Below are 17,300 nucleotides of genomic sequence, written 5' to 3' on the forward strand. Positions count from 1 at the left end.
AGAACTCACATCTTGGAGTGATCTCAAGTTCCTCTTTGTCCCTCACATTCAACCACTTCCAAGTCCAGTTGCCTTCACCTCCCAACCCAATATCTGTTCAGATCTCATCTTCAGTGTTACCACCCTAGACCAAGGCACAAAACTCAACTTTTGCAATACTCCCTCGTTAGACTCATTGCTTGCCCTCTGATTCTTCTACAGTCTACTCTCTACATGGCAAAGTGAGCTTGAAATATTCTTAAGCAAAACCTGCCACTTCCTTGTTTAACTCCTCTAAAATCATCCCACTGAATTTCAATTAAATTCAAACTCTCGGCTTTACCCTAACAGATTGACCCTACCTGAATGCCCCTGCCTTTCTCTTCAAGCTCATCAACTCCTTACTCACTGTATCTCAGCCCCATAGTTTCCTTTCTGCTCACTGAACATGCCTACCTTGTTTCCATCTAGCATCTTTGCGCTTGCTGTCCTTCTGTATGGGACTCAGGTCTTCCTGATTTGAACAGCAAAGGTGATTTAGTGCTCTACGTGGAAAGCTTTTCCTAATAACCAGCCAATTTAGTCCTCCTTCCACTCAGTCACTTGCTGTGATAAGGGCTTCTACCATTTACCACTACCTTAAATGATCTTATATATTTTATACTTGTTAGTTGTCTGTTTCCTGCTCCAGAATGCAAGTTAAATGAGCATAAGGATTTCTGATCTTGGTCATTGTTAGATTGGTGGTGTCTACCAGGCTCATTATAGATATTCAGTTCTTTCTCTTCCACCTCCTTTCTGTTCTTGTTCATGTTTTTGCACGCTCTCAGAACTTCTTTTGTCCATCTGGAAGTTGTAAGTGTTACTCAGGACTTACTCCATTCAAACCTTTTTCATAGAATCTCTCAGAAATGGGTTAGCTCAGCTTTATCCTTGTACATTCCCGTGCTATTTTTTGAGCTAGCTCATCACTAGCTCATCAGTGTATTGAAGGTGAGGCAAATATTAGAAATTAAGAGATACTTTCTGACTGATTTTAGTCTTCTGAACTATTAATCCTTCAATGCTTAGTGTTCCATTTTTTGGAATGCCCGTAACAATGAAACATAATAAAAAGTTTTTTCAAGTTCTTGTTCCTTGAAATTTTCTAGGTCACATATATGAATTTTATGCAAAAATTTAAAAAACTGTGGCACATGCCTGTAATCCCAGCACTCGGGAGGCTGAGGTAGGAAGGCTGCTGTAAGTTTGAGGCCAGTCTGGGCTACATAGTGAGTTCAAGGCCAGCGTTAACTATAAATCGAGATCCTGTCTCAAAAAACCAAAAAACAACAATAAAAAGAAAGAAATAATTATAGCCCATTCAAATAAAAATTAGTTAAAAAAATTGCAATCTTTGGCATTCTACAACAAATGAATTGCTTCTCTTTTATTCTAGAAATCTTTTCTATTCTATAAACGGCCACTTAGTCCTGAGATTAATGCTCTTAGGCAAGAGGAATATTCCCAAAGTCTCCTCAAACAAATGGATAACAGACGGAAAAAAGAAATAATACAAAGACAAGACAGAGAGTTGATGGACCACCTAGAACAAGTGCAACTCACAGAAGAGTGAGTCCAGCCAGACATGTTCTGAAAAATGGTTTCAGAATTTTTGTGTGAGGTTAATTACTATGTAAATTGAATCAGTACTAATGGTTTCATTAACATCACTATAACCAACTGAACAAACTGACCCAGTTAGCAGTCAGTACCATAGTGTAACTTTTCATTAGAAAAATGAAAAAGCCGTTATAACTAGAGTAATAGGGCCAGGGATGTAGCTCTGCTGCACCGCATCTGCATGGTAAGTTCAAGGTCCTGAGTTCAATTCCTGGTACCACAGTAATGATTGCTAAGACACAATTATCATAATTACAGAGTCATTTTGCATTGTTTTGCTATCTTCAATAGCAAATGGAGGAGGGGAACTTGTTTTGAGAAGGTATAATTTCCAGCTATTAGATGCTAAGGCAACCTCATGGCAAAGCTGAGGTTTTATTACAAGTACATAAAGTGTCCTATGGAACCTGAGAGCAGAAATGTAAAGGGAACCCAGGAAAGACTGGAACAAAGGACTAAAAAACCCAGGTAGAGTGGCATTTCCTCGCTTCTACCCAGAGCTCCTTAGTTGAAATTGTCTCAGACTTGAAGAATGTTAGTCTCAACTCCAAATTTTCAAGAGAGAGAATCTAACTGGTTTTGATTGGGTTTTCTGAGCTTTGGATAGGGTCAGGGCCATGGAGTTCAAAGGGCCCAATATTTCTACTACTGAAGTCAGGAGAGCAGTTGTGGAAGCTACCATAGTGTGAGAAGAGACTTCTAAGACAAATAACAAGCTAGTTTTTGTGATCATAAAAGTATATTTCTATAAAATGTATGCATTCCATTATTCTCACTTAATAGGTCATTTGGATTTCCTAGAAGTTGCACACAATGAGTCATCATTTATAACAGGACAGATTACTTTTCTTAAAAAGGACTCTTGCTATATGTTTATAAGATGAAGTCATGTCTTGCTTTCTTATCTAGATTGGTTAAGGAGTAGGCAGGGGTGGGCTGGGAGGGGGCTTGTTGTTTTACTAGTATTTGGACCTTATAGCCAATTACCTGCTTATACGTATCCTATCTGTCATGTGTTCAACACATTGTACACTGGCCTATGGAACTGAGTTATTTTTTCTTTCTTAAGATGAAAGCTCCTAGAATGAAACAGCTATTTTTATTTATCATGCTCTCGTTTCTATTAATGTGAGTACTTGCCGAATATGCTTTGATGACATTAATCTGTATTACTAAAGATTCTATAAGGTTGCTCCCACCTTCTCCCATTCTTAAATGCCAGACTTGCTGCACAAAGAGCCAAATATTTAAAAGATAAGATGGAAGAAACACAGTGCTACAAAAGAGCTTTGGATGCACAGGTAAGGGGACAATTATTATGTTTAAAGTGATGGTGCTTCATTAGCATTTTATAAAAATGTGTACATTCTATAATGTTATTAATACTCTTAGTGTCATACATTTGGTGGTTTTTGAGCCCTCTTTCCTTCCTGTAAGTTACTGGAATTTTATTATATTAGAGAGTTCTGTGCAAAGCTTATTCTCTGGTAGAATTATAATCTGCATTATGTATGTCCCTGTTTCAGATAAAGAATAAGCCCTTCCAGTTGCCCATATTTGAACCAGACTCTTCTCAACCTATCTTCAGTAATAATGAAGATGAGCTGATGGTGGAAAGGCGAAAGCAAGGGCAGAATTATATGAAGCACCAGCTGAAGTCAGCTGCTAGTCTCAAGAGGAAAGCCATCCTGCAGAAGCTGATGGATCAGAAGCGGGATTTGCAGATGCTTCAGAGGTCAAAGACAGAGTAAGGAGGCCCTGTTTTCCTCCTCTTCACTTGTTTCCTCCTCCTCCTTCTCCTCCTCTTCTTCTCCTTCCTCCTCTTCTTCATTTTCTTCTTCTCCTTCCTCTTCCTTCCTTCTCTCCCTCCTCCTTCTTGGTCTTTTGTCTTTGTCTTCTTCTTCCTCTTCTCTTCTTCCCTCCACTTCTCCTCCTTCTTCCTTTTCCTTCTTCCTCTTCCTCTTCTCTCTTCTCCATCTCCTCCTCCCCTCCCTCCCTCTCTTCCTCTTGCCCTTCCTCCTTAGCAAAGAGGTAAAAATAATACATAATACCTTGAGGATTTAATTGTGAAAGACATTGTTCTAAACTCATTACATGCTTCATCTCCTTTTATCCATAACAATGCATACTATGAAGAAAAAAATTACTAAATAATAAATCCCTCTTGATTTTACTTCTTCCTCCAATTCCCTTCCCATATTTTTCTTTCCCTTTATAGTACTGCCTCTTAAAAGAATTGTACATCTCAGCATTATCCATTCAAAGTATAATATGAGTCACAAATGGTGTTATACTCAGGTAAACCCAGACATGACACTCAGGCCCTTTTTCTTCTTCCACTAACCTCTCCTCCCATCATAAGGGAGATGGTGAAAGTGGTGGAATAGAAAGAGGAAGACTATGCCATATCAATGCACATACCTTTAAGTTCAAATCTCACACATCCAGTTTCTTAAAATGCCCAATTTGTCACCTCACCACTAGGACATTTTTGAAGGTCCTGATGGGCCCTCAGCTTTGCAGCAGCTCTATGGTTCCTTTCCAGCCTTTTCATTGTTCATATACCCTGTTTCCCACCCCCACCTCAGATTGCCACAGAGGATTCTAGTTTCTTCTTTATAAATATTCAGTAAATCCCAGATCCTTGATTAGCCAAAAACACCAAGGTATCAGGAGTTCCAAAAAGGCTTCTGCCCAAAAGAATCCAATCTTTTTAGAAGATAGTTATATTTATAAAAAGAAAAAATGTTATTTTACTAAAGCTTCTATAAATTTGCTAAGTGGTTAACAGCATAGTGCTTAGATCTGCTATGTTCTATGACAAATGGGCCCAGACATAAAAATACGAGTGGACAGTAAGTTGAAGATTGGGATCTGGTGATAAGTGTGAGGTTGAATTGTTGGTAGGGAGGGTTGGAGTGGTGAAGCTCATGACTTTTGGAATCAAGTCTGATAGGAGAGTCTTGCTTGTTCCCAGGGAAGTGTGTACTTATATGTCTATATATTTGCTAAAATACAGAGGTATTTCCATGTTTATTGGTAAATAACTGTTGCCTCAAGCCCCACAAGTGCTGCATCGCTGCCCAGACTGCTTCCTCCCCCTCCCTGGCACCACCATCCTATTTCTCCCTGATCTTTCACCTAAAAGGTAAATACCCAAAACCTCCAGAGAGTCCCAGTATCTATTCTGATTGGTGGTGCGGTTCTGTCATTTTACTAGTTGGGTGAAACTGGGCAGGTTACATACTTCTGAGGGCTCTGGTTCTCTTATCCAGTAGGTTAATACAAATATCTATCTGGCTGGTTAGTATAGTGCCTGGCTCATAGTAAGTGCTCAGTCAAAGGTAGCTATTGCCATTACAGGAGAAGGAAAATGAAGAGGCTGTTTTTTATTTTCTGGATTACCAACTGGCATAATTATTCATTAGGTCAGTTTAAATAAGTGAGAGTGTTCTTATTTGGGGTCCTCCCAAGATCTGACTGCCAACAGATAATTATTTACTCATTCTACTGATCTCAGGACATAACTCCTAGAGATTCTGAATATTCTACCTAATGCAGAGGATGATAAAGGCTTTTTCAAGAGGAGAAAAAAGTGGTTGGAGAAAATAAAAGGTAGTAGTCTGTTCTCAGTCTGTGTAGGGTGATGATGTGGTGGTGTGAGAAGCTATTGAGAAGCAGGCAAGGAGCTGTGGGGTGAAGAGCTGGTGATTCACTTTCTATTACATAGACAGCTGGAAATGTTTGTGGCACAAGATTATATCCATGACTTTTACTACTCCTGTGCCACAATTCTGAGAATTATAAAGTTGACTCTAGTTGCTTTTCCCTGAGCATATAATTTTATTTTTAAGATTCTATGGCTTTTTTTACTAACTTTATTGGTACATTTAAATATACAATATAATGACATTCATCATTGGAAACTTGCACCTTTACATAATCCATCTTGGTTCTTATTTTTCACCCTTCCCCTCCCATCCCTTAAACCCCTCCACCCCTTCCTATCTACAAAGACTGTTTTCATTTTTTCTTTTTCTCATAGTAATTCCATTCCCTTCTTTCTATTCCCCTACCCCTCTCACTTCCCCTTCCCCTTTGCCCCTTTTCTTCCCCTTTCACATTATCTACTATACCTTTTATTCCTTATTTACACTTTCAGTTTCTCACACTAGAGAAATTATTTGGTATTTATACATGTGTGTCTTATTTCACTTAAGAGTATCGCCTCAATGTGCATCCATTTAGCTATAAATGTCTCTAGTTTCTTGTTCTTTGTGGCTGTGTAGTACTCCATTTTATTAAAAAATCACATTTTCTTTATCCAGTCTCCAGTTGATGGGCAATTGGGTTGTTTCAAAGTTTTAGCTGTCACAAATTGTGCTCCTATAAACATGGGTACACATATATCACTGTGGTATGATTCTTTTAATTCTTTGGGGAAGATACCCAGCAGGGAAATAGCTGGGACAAATGGGAACTCTAATGCTAGTTCTTTGAGGTATCTCCACATTGATTATCACAGTGGTTACAGCAGTCTACACTCCCAACAATGGAGAAAGGTTCCTCTTTCCCCACAGCCCTGCCAGCATTTGTTATTGGTTAATTTCATAATAGCAGCCATTCTTTCTGGGGTGAGTGGAATCTCAGCATTGTTTTCATTTGCATCTCTCAAATGACTAGTGATGTTGAACATTTTTTCATATGTTTATTTGCTATTTCCTCTTCTTTGTCTGAGAAATGTCTGTTCATTTCAGATGCCCATTTTTGGATTGGGTCTCTAAATTTGGGAGGTCTGATTTTTAAAGTTCTTTATAGATTCTAGATAGTAGACCTTTGTCTGAGGGACTGCTGGTGAAAATTTTTTCCCACATTGTGGGTTGTCTCTTCCCACTGTTGGTAGTTTCTCTTGCTATGCAGAAGATTTTTAGTAAGAAGAAATCCCACTTGTTGATTGTTTGTGCTAGTTCACGGGCAACTGAGGTTTTGTTCATAAAATCTTTTCCTACACCAATGTCTTCAAGAGTTCTTCCTAACCTCTCTTCCAGCCAGTTAGGTGTTTCTGTTTTAATATTTAGATCTTTAATCTATTTCAATTTAAGTTTAGTGAATGGTGAGAGATATAGGTCTAGTTTTAATCTTTGGCAAGTTGAAACCCAATTTTTCCAGCACCATTTATTAAAGAGGCTATCTTTCTTCCAGTGAGGATGTTTGGCTCCTTTATCGAAGATGAAGTGGCTGAGTGTGTCTGGAGTTGTTTCTGCATCTTCTAGTCTGTTCCCCTGGTCCTCAGGTCTGTTTCTTTGTCCTTACCATGCTGTTTTATCACAATAGCTTTGTAGTATAGTTTCAAGTTGGGGGTTGTGATACCTCCTGCCATGTCTCTGTTACCTAGAATTGCTTTTGCTATTCTGGGTCTCTTCTTGTTCCAAATGAATTTTTGGATTGTTTTCTCAAGGTCTGTGAAGTATGCTGGTGGGATTTCAATTGGGATTGCATTGAATCTATATAGCACTTTTGGAAGTATGGCCATTTTCACTGTGTCATTTCTTCCTACCCAGGAGCAAGAAATGCCTTTCCATTTTCTATCATCTTCAATCTCTCTTTTCAAAGTGCTTTAGTTTTCAGAGAAGAGGTCTTTGATTTCTTTTGGTAGGTTATTCCTAGGTATTTCAATTGTTTGGATGCTATTGTGAAAGGAATTGGTTGCCCCATTTCTCTCTTAAGTGAGTCTGCTTTTTGAGTAGAGAAAAGCTACTGATTTTTGTGTGTTGACCATGTAACCAGCTACTTTACTGAATTTGGTAATTAAGTCTAGAAGACTTTTGGTGGAGTGCTTAGGGTCTTCTATATAGAGTTTCATATCATCTGCAAATAAAGACAATTTGACTTCTTCATTTCCTATCTTTATTCACTTTATTTCTTTCTCTTGTCTAATTCCCATGGCCAATGTTTCCAGAACTATATTGAACAAGAGTGGTGATAGTGGACATCCTTGTCTTGTTCCTGATTTTGGTGTGAAGGATTTCAGTTTTTGACCATTTAGTATGATATTGGCTGTTGGTTTTTCATAGTGATGTTGAACATTTTTTCAAATGTTTATTTGCCATGTCTACTTCTTTGTGTGAGAAATGTCTGTTCATTTCAGATGCCCATTTTTGGATTGGGTCTTTAAATTTGGGAGGTCTGATTTTTTTAAGTTCTTTATGTACTCGAGATAGTAGACCTTTGTCTGAGGGATTGCTGGTGAAAATTTTTTCCCACATTGTGGGTTGTCTCTTCACACTGCTGGTGGTTTCTCTTGCTGTGCAAAAGCTTTTTAGTAAAAAGAGATCTCACTTGTTGATTGTTTCTCCTAGTTCACAGGCAACTAAGGTTTTGTTCATGAAGTCTTTTCCTACCCCAGTGTCTGGAAGAGTTTGACCTAACCTCTGTTCCAGCCGGTTCACTGTTTCTGTTTTTATATTTAGATCTTTAATCCATTTCAATTTTAGATTAGTGCATGGTGAGAGATATAGGTCTAGTTTTAGTCTTTGGTAAGTTGAAACCCAATTTCTCCAGCACCATTTATTAAAGAGACTATCTTTCCTCCAGCGAGGGTGTTTGGCTTCTTTGTCAAAGATGAGGTGGCTGAATGTGTCTGGAGTTGTTTTTGCATCTTCTAATCTGTTCCACTGGTCTTCAGGTCCTCCACTACTATTGTATTAGTGCTTATATTATTTTTCTTGTCCATTAGTATTTGTTTTATGTAGTTGGGCACACTACTGTTTGGTGCACAGATATTTATGATTGTCATCTCTTCCTCTTGGATTATTCCCTTTACAAGGATGTAGTGTCCTTCTTTGTCTCTTTTATTCAGTGTTGGTTTGAAATCCACTTGATCTGCAAAGAGGACAGCTATTCCTGTTTTTTTCTGGTTCTTGTCCCATGGAGTATTGTTTTCCACCCTTTAATTTTCAGTGTATGTGTTTCTTTTTTAATTAAGTGTGTTTCTTGTATGCAGCATATTGTTGATCTTGCTTCTTGACCCATTCTGCCAGTCTATTTCTTTTGATTGGTGAATTGAGTCCATTAACATTGATGGTTATAATTGATATGTATTGGCTTATCTTTGTTATGACTTTTTCTTTTTGTTGAATTCTCCTCCTTTGCATTTAATTTCTTGTTGTGCCTGATGGATTTATTCTGCAGGGCTTCCTGGGGTTGGGATTCTTGTTGTCTTTTCCTAGGATATTGTCTAAAATTTTTTGGAGTGCTGGTTTGGTATTCATGAAGTTCCTAAGGTGCTCTTTGTCATGAAAGTATCTTATTTCTCCATCAATTTTGAAAGATAGTTTTGCAGGGTACATCAATCTGGGTTGGAGGTTGTTTTCCTTTAGGGCTTGAAATACGTTGCTCCACACTCTTCTTGCCTTGTGGGTTTGTGTTGCGAAGTCTTCTGTGATTCTCCTGGACTTTCCTTTGTATGTGATTTCTTTCTTTCCTCTAACTGCTGGTAGAATTTTGTTCTTCTTCTGGGTTTCTAGAATCTTAACTATTATATGCCTATGTGTAGATATTTTTTTATCATGTCTTGTTGAAGTCCTATATGCCTCACTTATCTCTATGTCAAGTTCTTTTCCCCTATTTGGGAAGTTTTCTGCCATTACTTCTGTGGACAGTTTTTTTTTTTAATGTCATCTGCACTCTCTCCTGTTTCTTGCTTGACTCCAATCACTGTGATGTTACCCTTCTTTGCCTTGTCTAGCAGCTGGTGGGTTGATTTCTCGTGGTCTTCTACTAGTTTTTTTTTTTTTTTTTTGCTTAAATTCTTTTATTGGTTCATTTTAGGTATACAGTGCATTTACATTTAAGATTGGGTGCTTGTACCCGTACATGATGTGTCTTGCTTCTTACTTTTTGCCCATTCTCTGTGTGCCCTTCCCCCCCTCCACCCTTCCCTATTTACATAGACTTTGTTTCCATTTTTTTCTTTTCTCATAATTTTCCCTTTCCCTTCTTTCCTCTTCCCTTCCCCGCCCACTTCCCCTACCCCTTTGGACCTTTTCTTCCTATTTCAGATTATCAATTATTCATTTTAATCCTTACTTATTTTAAAGAAATTTTTCTTTTCCTGGTCACTAATTGCAATCCTATCTTCTATATCTGAAATTCTATCCTTATATTGACTCATTCTGCTGGGTAAACTTTCAATGGAATTTTTAATCTCCTGGAAATGTTTGCATGTTTTATAGATTCCATTTGTTTCCTATGTTGGGATTCCATTGTATTCCTCAGCTCCTCTATTTTTTTTAATCTGTGTCCGCACTAGATTTATTAATCATGTCTTGTATTATCGGCACAATCTCTGCTGTTATCTGAGAAATTATTTCTGATTTCATTTTTTCCAGGTCCCCTTTCACTGCCAGTTCAGGGAGTCCAGGTGGCTGAGTATCAGATTGTTCCATCTCTTTGCCCTTTGGGGTTCCCTTTGGTGATGTGGAAGTCTGGTTTTGAGACTTGCTCATGTGTCTTCTCATTTCAACAGATGCAGCCTTCTGTGTCTTTGTTGAGGTGACTTCTTGCTCACCCAGTGATCTTGAATTCTCAGCAAGCCACTGAGCAGCTTTTACTCTGCTCCTCACCAGTACACCATTTCCTGGGTTTGGAGTGGTGGCCTTCTGGATCCCTCAGCTAACCTGTTTTCTGGGTGGGCTTCTGGCTGAGGCCTGAGCACAGCTGGGATGGTATCTAGGTGTACCTCTTGCTGGGACCCCTGTGTAGCTATTTTGTGGGAGGGCCTTTGTTTGGGGGCTGTGCACCCCAGTTTCTGTTGTCTACACAGGCTGTGGCTAGGGCCTCCTTGCCCTTATCAATGGTATTGGGGCGAGCCTCTGGGTATTGCTTGTGTGCCTGTACAGCGCTTGTCCAGGCGGGTCCCTGGCTGTGGCTGATGATATGGGGAGCCTCAGGCTGAAGCCTATGTGCCAATGCAGCTCCTTTCTGGGCGGGCCTTTGGCTTGGGCGGGTGTGTCTGAGCCTCTGAGGTTGGGGCGGAGCCCCAGCTGGGATCCGCCCACAGCCTTGGTGGTCTGGGCCACACAGCTGCTCCCGAGGATCGGGATCTTCCTGTACTTAGGGATGGAATAGTGGGCCTCAGGCAGGAAACGGAGTGCGGGTGCAACACCTCTCTGGGTAGGCTCCTGGCCTTGGGCTGGGGGTGCGGGGTGGGGTGTTTGTGGTTGTATGTGTGTGTATGTATGTGTCCCAGCCTCTGGGGTTGGGGCGGAACCTTGGCTGGGATCTGCCTGCAGCCAGGCTGGTCTGGGCCACACAGCTGCTCCCGGGGATCTGTCCGCACTTAGGAATGGAATGGCAGGCCTCCCTTCCTTGGTTTTTGAACCACAAGGTATACTGTTAGCAAGGTTAAAAGATTATAATAATCCTAAAAGGCTGTGTGGGGATTTCCAATTTTAGTATATGTGCTGCAGAAGCGAGCACTATGTGGGCATTTTGATGGTGGGGAGGAGAGATGGATGCAGTGTAAAAGGATTTGCGAAAGCAAAAACATGCCTGAGGGAAGGCATAGCTTTCCTTCTGACTCTTCTTAAATTTTTTTTGTCAAAACACTTTATTAAGATATAATTGATACACCATAAACTGGATGTACTTAAAGTGTACACATTCCTAAGCTTTACTGCATGTAGGCACCACTCATGAAAGTTTACCACAATAAAGATAATGGGCCTACATATCAATCTCCAAAAAAAGCCTTCTTGTGCCTCTGTAATTCCTGGTTACCCTTCCCCAAACCCCATCTTCAAAATACCGTTGATCTGCTTCTGCATTACAAATTTGTTTGCATTTCCTAAGGTTTTATGTTATATAAATATAATCCCAACCAACAATTTACAACCGTTCTAGTTCCTCCTCATCCTTGCAAACACTTTGTATAAATGTGTGGTGTTATTTCATGCTTTATTTTACATTTCCCTAGTGCCATATGATGTTGAACATTTCATGTGCCTATTTACCATCAGTGCATCTTCTTAGGTTGAATATCTGCAGTATCTGTTTAAATCTTTTCCTAATTTTTTTCCTGAGTTGCTTTTTTTACTTTGGAGTTTTGAAAGTTCTTTGCATATTCTGTGTACAGATCCTCTATCAGATATTTTTGTAAAAGCTTAATCATGCCAATGGGGAAGATATCTTTCCTACTGATTATTTTTTTAAAATGTATTCCCTTAGGAAAGGATTCTGCTCCATTTTAGCTTCTGTTTTATAGCAGTCTGACAGCCAGCACTTGTCCCATGGTGGATCTGCCTGTGAATTCTCCCAGAGCCTGACCTATGATATTTTGCATTATTGCTGAGATCATTGTAGCTTCCTCCTCTGCTTTTAGGTGTTAGGAGTCAGGAGGATTAAACTGTCACTTCCAAGTTGTATGTCTTGGGCCATATCACATACAAGATCTCAGAGTGATCTTTTCCTTATAGGAAAAGAAAGAATAATCACACTTGCCCTACTGATTCTTGCTGCAAGAATGCTATGAGATTATGTGTGTGAGAGCATATATATCATATATAGAATTATGCTTTGAATAAATGAAGACAATGATCTCAGTTATCTCTTTTTCTGGCTCTCTTGTTGTAGGACCATCTTTTCAGTTTGGGAAAGATCCTTGTTCTTCATTTTATATTCTTTATAGATTACTCCATAATCTATAGTAGATTCTCTTACATCTTTATCTTTTTCAACTCCCCAATCCTTCTCTGGTCCATCTGAAGATGTGATTTTAGGCCTTCCTATTTCTTTCAGAGGGAATAATTTAGTCAATGTGATCCAAACAGCCCTACGATGGTATTTATACTCATTTTACTTTTTTTTCTTTAAACATTTTTGCTCTTCTTAAAAAAATAATTTCTGACTCCCAGCCCAGAGGAAAGGGCTTTTGGGCCACCATCCATCCCACCAATCCCAGCCCAGAGGAAAGGGCATTTGGGCCACCATCCTTCCTGCCATTCCCAGCCCAGAGGAAAGGGCTTTTGGGCTGCCATCTGTCCCACTACTCCCAGCCCAGAGGAAGGGGCTTCTGGGCTGCCATCCATCCCACCACTCCCAGCCCAGAGGTAGGGGCTTCTGAGGCACCAAACCACTGCTCCTGGTCCAGAGGAAGGGGCTTCCCAGCCACCATCCCTCCTACCACTCCCAGCCCAGAGGAAAGGGCTTTGGGGCCACCTTCTGTCCTGCTGCTCCTGGCCCAGAGGAAGGGGCTTCCGAGCCACCATCCCTACCACCACTCCTGGCCCCTGTCCCACCTCTCCCAGCTCAGAGGAGGTGATGCACACAGGTGCCAACAGCACCTCCCTGCCCCCCCCCAGTCAAAATGAGAAAACATGTAAATAAGTCTCAAAACCAGACTTCCAGATCACGTACAGCAACTCCAAAGGGAAATGAGATGGAACACTCTGATACTCAACCACCTGGACCCACTGAACTGGCAACAAAAGGGGATCTGGAAAAAATGAAATCAGAAATAATTTCTCAGATAACAGGAGAAATTGTGCTCCTAGTGCAAGACATGATTAATAAATATAGAGAGGAGCTGAGGAACACGATGGAATCCCAACATAGGAAACAAATGGAATCCATAAAACAGATGCAAATAGATTTCCAGGAGATGAAAAACTCCATTGGAAGTCTACACAGCAGAATGAGCCAATGTGAGGACAGAATTTCAGATATAGAAGATAGGATTGCAATTAGTGACCAGGAAAAGAAAAATTTCTTCAAAATTATAAGAGAACACAAGAAATCAATCCAGCAGCTGCTAGATGATGCAAAGAAGAATAACATAAGACTGATTGGAGTCAATGAAGAAAGAGGAGAGAGTGGAGATGACGTAAAAAAACTCTTCACACAAGTAATGGCAGAAAACTTCCCAAGGAGGGGAAAAGAACTTGACATACAGATAAGTGAGGCATATAGGACTCCAAATAGCCTTGATCAAAAGAAATCTACACATAGGCATATAATTGTTAAGATTTCAGAAACTCAACAGAAGAACAAAGTTCTACAAGCAGTTAGAGAAAAGGAACAAATCACATACAAAGGAAAGCCCATCAGAATCACAGTAGACTTCTCAACACAAACCCTCAAGGCAAGAAGAGCTTGGAGTGACATATTCCAAGCCCTAAAAGAAAACAGCCTCCAACCCAGATTGATGGACCCTGCAAAACTATCTTTCAAAATTGATGGAGAAATAAGATACTTTCATGACAAAGAGCACCTTAGGAACTTTGTGTATACCAAACCAGCACTCCAAAGAATTTTATACAATATCCCAGGAACAGACATTGAGGATCACAACCCCAGGAAGCAAAGCAGAATGAACCTATCTGGCATGACAAGAAATTAAATGTAAAGGGGGAGAACCCAACAAAAAGAAAAAGTCATAGCAATGACAAGTCAATACGTTTCAGTTATAACCATCAATGTTAATGGTCTCAATTTACTAAACAAAAGAAATAGACTGGCAGAATGGGTCAAGAAGCAAAATCCAACAATATGCTGCATACAAGAAACACACTTAACCAAGAGAGACTATGTAAAGGTGCAAATTTCCAATGATGAATGTCATTATATTGTATACCTAAAATGTACCAATGATTAGAATGAATAATTGATAATGTAAAATAGGAAGAAAAGGTCCAGCGGCATAGGGATGGCGACGGCGGTAGCTATGTTCGGAGCCGTTGAGACTCCTCTGCGGCAGCTGGTGGCGCAGGTGGCCGGTGTGGACACGCAGAGCGGCAGGCCCGCCACCACAGCCCCAGCGCCCGTGGCCCGGCAGGCGTCGGGACACCCCGAGACGTCCTCCCGTTCTCCCCGCTCGTGGCCTGGGAGCCCGAGCTCCTCCGTGCCTTGTGTCCCCTCGCCGCGCGCCGTCGCACCACTCCTGGGCTCGGGACCCCAGCCTCGCCCCCGAAACATGACCCGCGATTTCAAACCTGGAGACCTCATCTTCGCCAAGATGAAAGGTTACCCTCATTGGCCAGCCCGAGTAGATGAAGTTCCTGATGGGGCTGTAAAGCCGCCCACAAACAAACTGCCCATCTTCATTTTTGGGACTCATGAGACAGCTTTTTTAGGACCAAAGGATGTATTTCCTTACTCAGAAAATAAGGAAAAGTATGGTAAACCAAATAAACGAAAAGGTTTTAATGAAGGCGTATGGGAGATAGACAACAATCCCAAAGTGAAATTTTCAAGCCAACAGGCATCAACTAAACAGTCAAATGCATCATCTGATGTTGAAGTTGAAGAAAAAGAAACTAGGGTTTCAAAGGAAGACAGTGATCATGAAGAAAAAGCAAGCAGTGAGGATATGACTAAAGCAGTTGACATAACCACTCCAAAAGCTGCCAGAAGAGGGAGAAAGAGAAAGGCAGAAAAAGTAGAAACCAAGGAGGAAGGAGTAGTGACAACAGCAACAGCATCTGTTAATCTAAAAATGAGTGCTAAGAGAGGATGACCTGCAGCTACAGAAGTCAAGATTCCAAAACCAAGAGGCAGACCCAAAATGGTAAAACAACCTTGCCCTTCAGAGAGTGACATGGTTGCTGAAGAAGACAAAAGTAAGAAAAAGGGGCAAAAGGAAAAACAACCTAAAAAGCAGCCTAAAAAGGATGAAGAGGCCAGAAGGAAGAAGATAAACCAAGGAAAGAGCCAGACAAAAAAGAGGGCAAGAAAGAAGTTGAATCAAAAAGGAAAAATTTAGCTAAAACAGGGGTTACGTCTACCTCTGATTCTGAAGAAGAGGGAGATGACCAAGAAGGTGAAAAGAAGAGAAAGGGTGGAAGAAACTTCCAGACTGCTCATAGGAGGAATATGCTGAAAGGCCAGCACGAGAAGGAAGCTGCAGACCGAAAACGCAAGCAAGAGGAATAAATGGAAACTGAGCAGCAGAATAAAGATGAAGGAAAGAAGCCAGAAGTTAAGAAAGTGGAGAAGAAGCGAGAAACATCAATGGATTCTCTACTTCAAAGGATACATGCTGAAATTAAAAATTCACTCAAAATTGATAATCTTGATGTGAACAGATGCATTGAGGCCTTGGATGAACTTGCTTCACTTCAGGTCACAATGCAGCAAGCTCAGAAACACACAGAGATGATTACAACCCTGAAAAAAATACGACGATTCAGTTAGTCAAGTTATCATGGAAAAGTCTACAATATTGTACAACAAATTTAAGAACATGTTTTTGGTTGGTGAAGGAGATTCTGTCATCACACAAGTGTTGAATAAATCTCTTGCTGAACAAAGACATCACGAGGAAGCAAATAAAACCAAAGATCAAAGGAAGAAAGGGCCAAACAAAAAGGTAGAAAAGGAACAAACAGGTTCAAAGACTCTAAATGGAGGCTCTGATGCTCAAGACAGTAATCAGCCACAGCACAATGGAGACAGCAGTGAAGAAAGCAAAGACAACCATGAGGCTGGCAGCAACAAAAAGCCATCCAGTGAAGAGAGAGAGACTGAAGTATCTCTGAAGGAGTCTACAGTGGATAACTAGGTTGATTGATATACAGTACCTGGATTACAAAGAACAATTGAGAAGTTTGTAATAGTTTTCATTTGAAACATTTAGACTGCTGAAAGTTTTAAATTTTTACAAGCATAGGTTTTGATGTTTAAAACTTGAGGGGAAAAATACCTTTATCTTTGTTTAAAAGTTATTAAACATTATTGCTAATTGTACTTGTGCAGTATTAACAGCTATATTACCCAGTAAATGTGGGGTGAAGTCCACTTAGAAAATGTTAAAATGCTTTTCTAGACATGGTTGTAGCAGATTTTCTGTTAGTGTGTGTATGTTATTAATGTATAATTGGTAGAACAAAGTTACATTTTTAAAACTTCTGCTTGTATAAATATTTCCCCCCTTTTCTCAGATTCTGTGAGGTTTGTGCATAGTTTTTACAAATCTTGGATTTACCAGACTGTCTTTTCACTGTGGGTTTTGTAGAAGTCGAGCATTTTTATGGTTGATAAGTGTTACTTCTAAAAAAAAAAAAAAAATTAAAAAAAAAAAAGAAAAGGTCCAAAAGGGTAGGGGTAGTGTGAGGGGCAGGGGAAAGGAAAGAAGGGAAAGGAAAAAATGATGAGAAATGGAAAAAATGGAAATAAAGTCTTTGTAAATAAGGAAGGGTGGAGGGTGTGAAGGGAGGGCTAGGAATGGGGAAAAAATAACCAAGATGCATTATATAAAGGTACAATTCCCAATGAGAAATGTAATTGTGTTGTATACCTACAATGTACCAATAAAAGAATTTAATACAAAAACCCCACACTTAATTCAAAAGGAAACTCATAGACTGAAAGTTAAAGGGTGGAAAAAAATACTCCATGTGACAGGAACCTGAAAAAAAGCAGGAGTAGCTATCCTCTTTGCAGATCAAGTAGATTTCAAACCAACACTGACTAAGAGAGACGAAGAAGGACACTACATCCTTGTAAAGAGAACAATCCAAGAGGAACAGATGACAATCATAAATATCTATGCACCAAACACTAGTGCACCCAACTATATAAAAGAAATACTAACGGACATGAAAAGTCATATATGCACTAATACAATTGTAGTGGGGGACCTCAACACCCCACTGTCCCAAATA

At 40.0% G+C, this 17,300-nt stretch overlaps 1 protein-coding gene and 1 pseudogene across 2 annotated transcripts in view; both read left to right on the top strand.

Annotated features, from left to right (window-relative positions):
- Ccdc81 (coiled-coil domain containing 81) overlaps nt 1–17,300 on the top strand; it is a 57,331-nt gene that overhangs the window by 30,346 nt on the left and 9,685 nt on the right. For both annotated transcript variants that reach the window (XM_004868226.3, XM_087212109.1), the window contains 3 exons: nt 1,418–1,590; nt 2,864–2,942; nt 3,168–3,388. In XM_004868226.3, the coding sequence (XP_004868283.2) occupies nt 1,418–1,590; nt 2,864–2,942; nt 3,168–3,388 (473 nt within the window). The remainder of the gene's footprint in view (nt 1–1,417; nt 1,591–2,863; nt 2,943–3,167; nt 3,389–17,300) is intronic.
- On the top strand, nt 14,496–16,723 carry LOC106007998 (PC4 and SFRS1-interacting protein pseudogene; annotated as a pseudogene).

This window comes from Heterocephalus glaber, unplaced genomic scaffold (genome assembly GCF_053883595.1).
Source record: "Heterocephalus glaber isolate CG9 unplaced genomic scaffold, H.glaber_assembly_v1.0 deba00001429, whole genome shotgun sequence".
NCBI lineage: Eukaryota > Metazoa > Chordata > Mammalia > Rodentia > Bathyergidae > Heterocephalus > Heterocephalus glaber.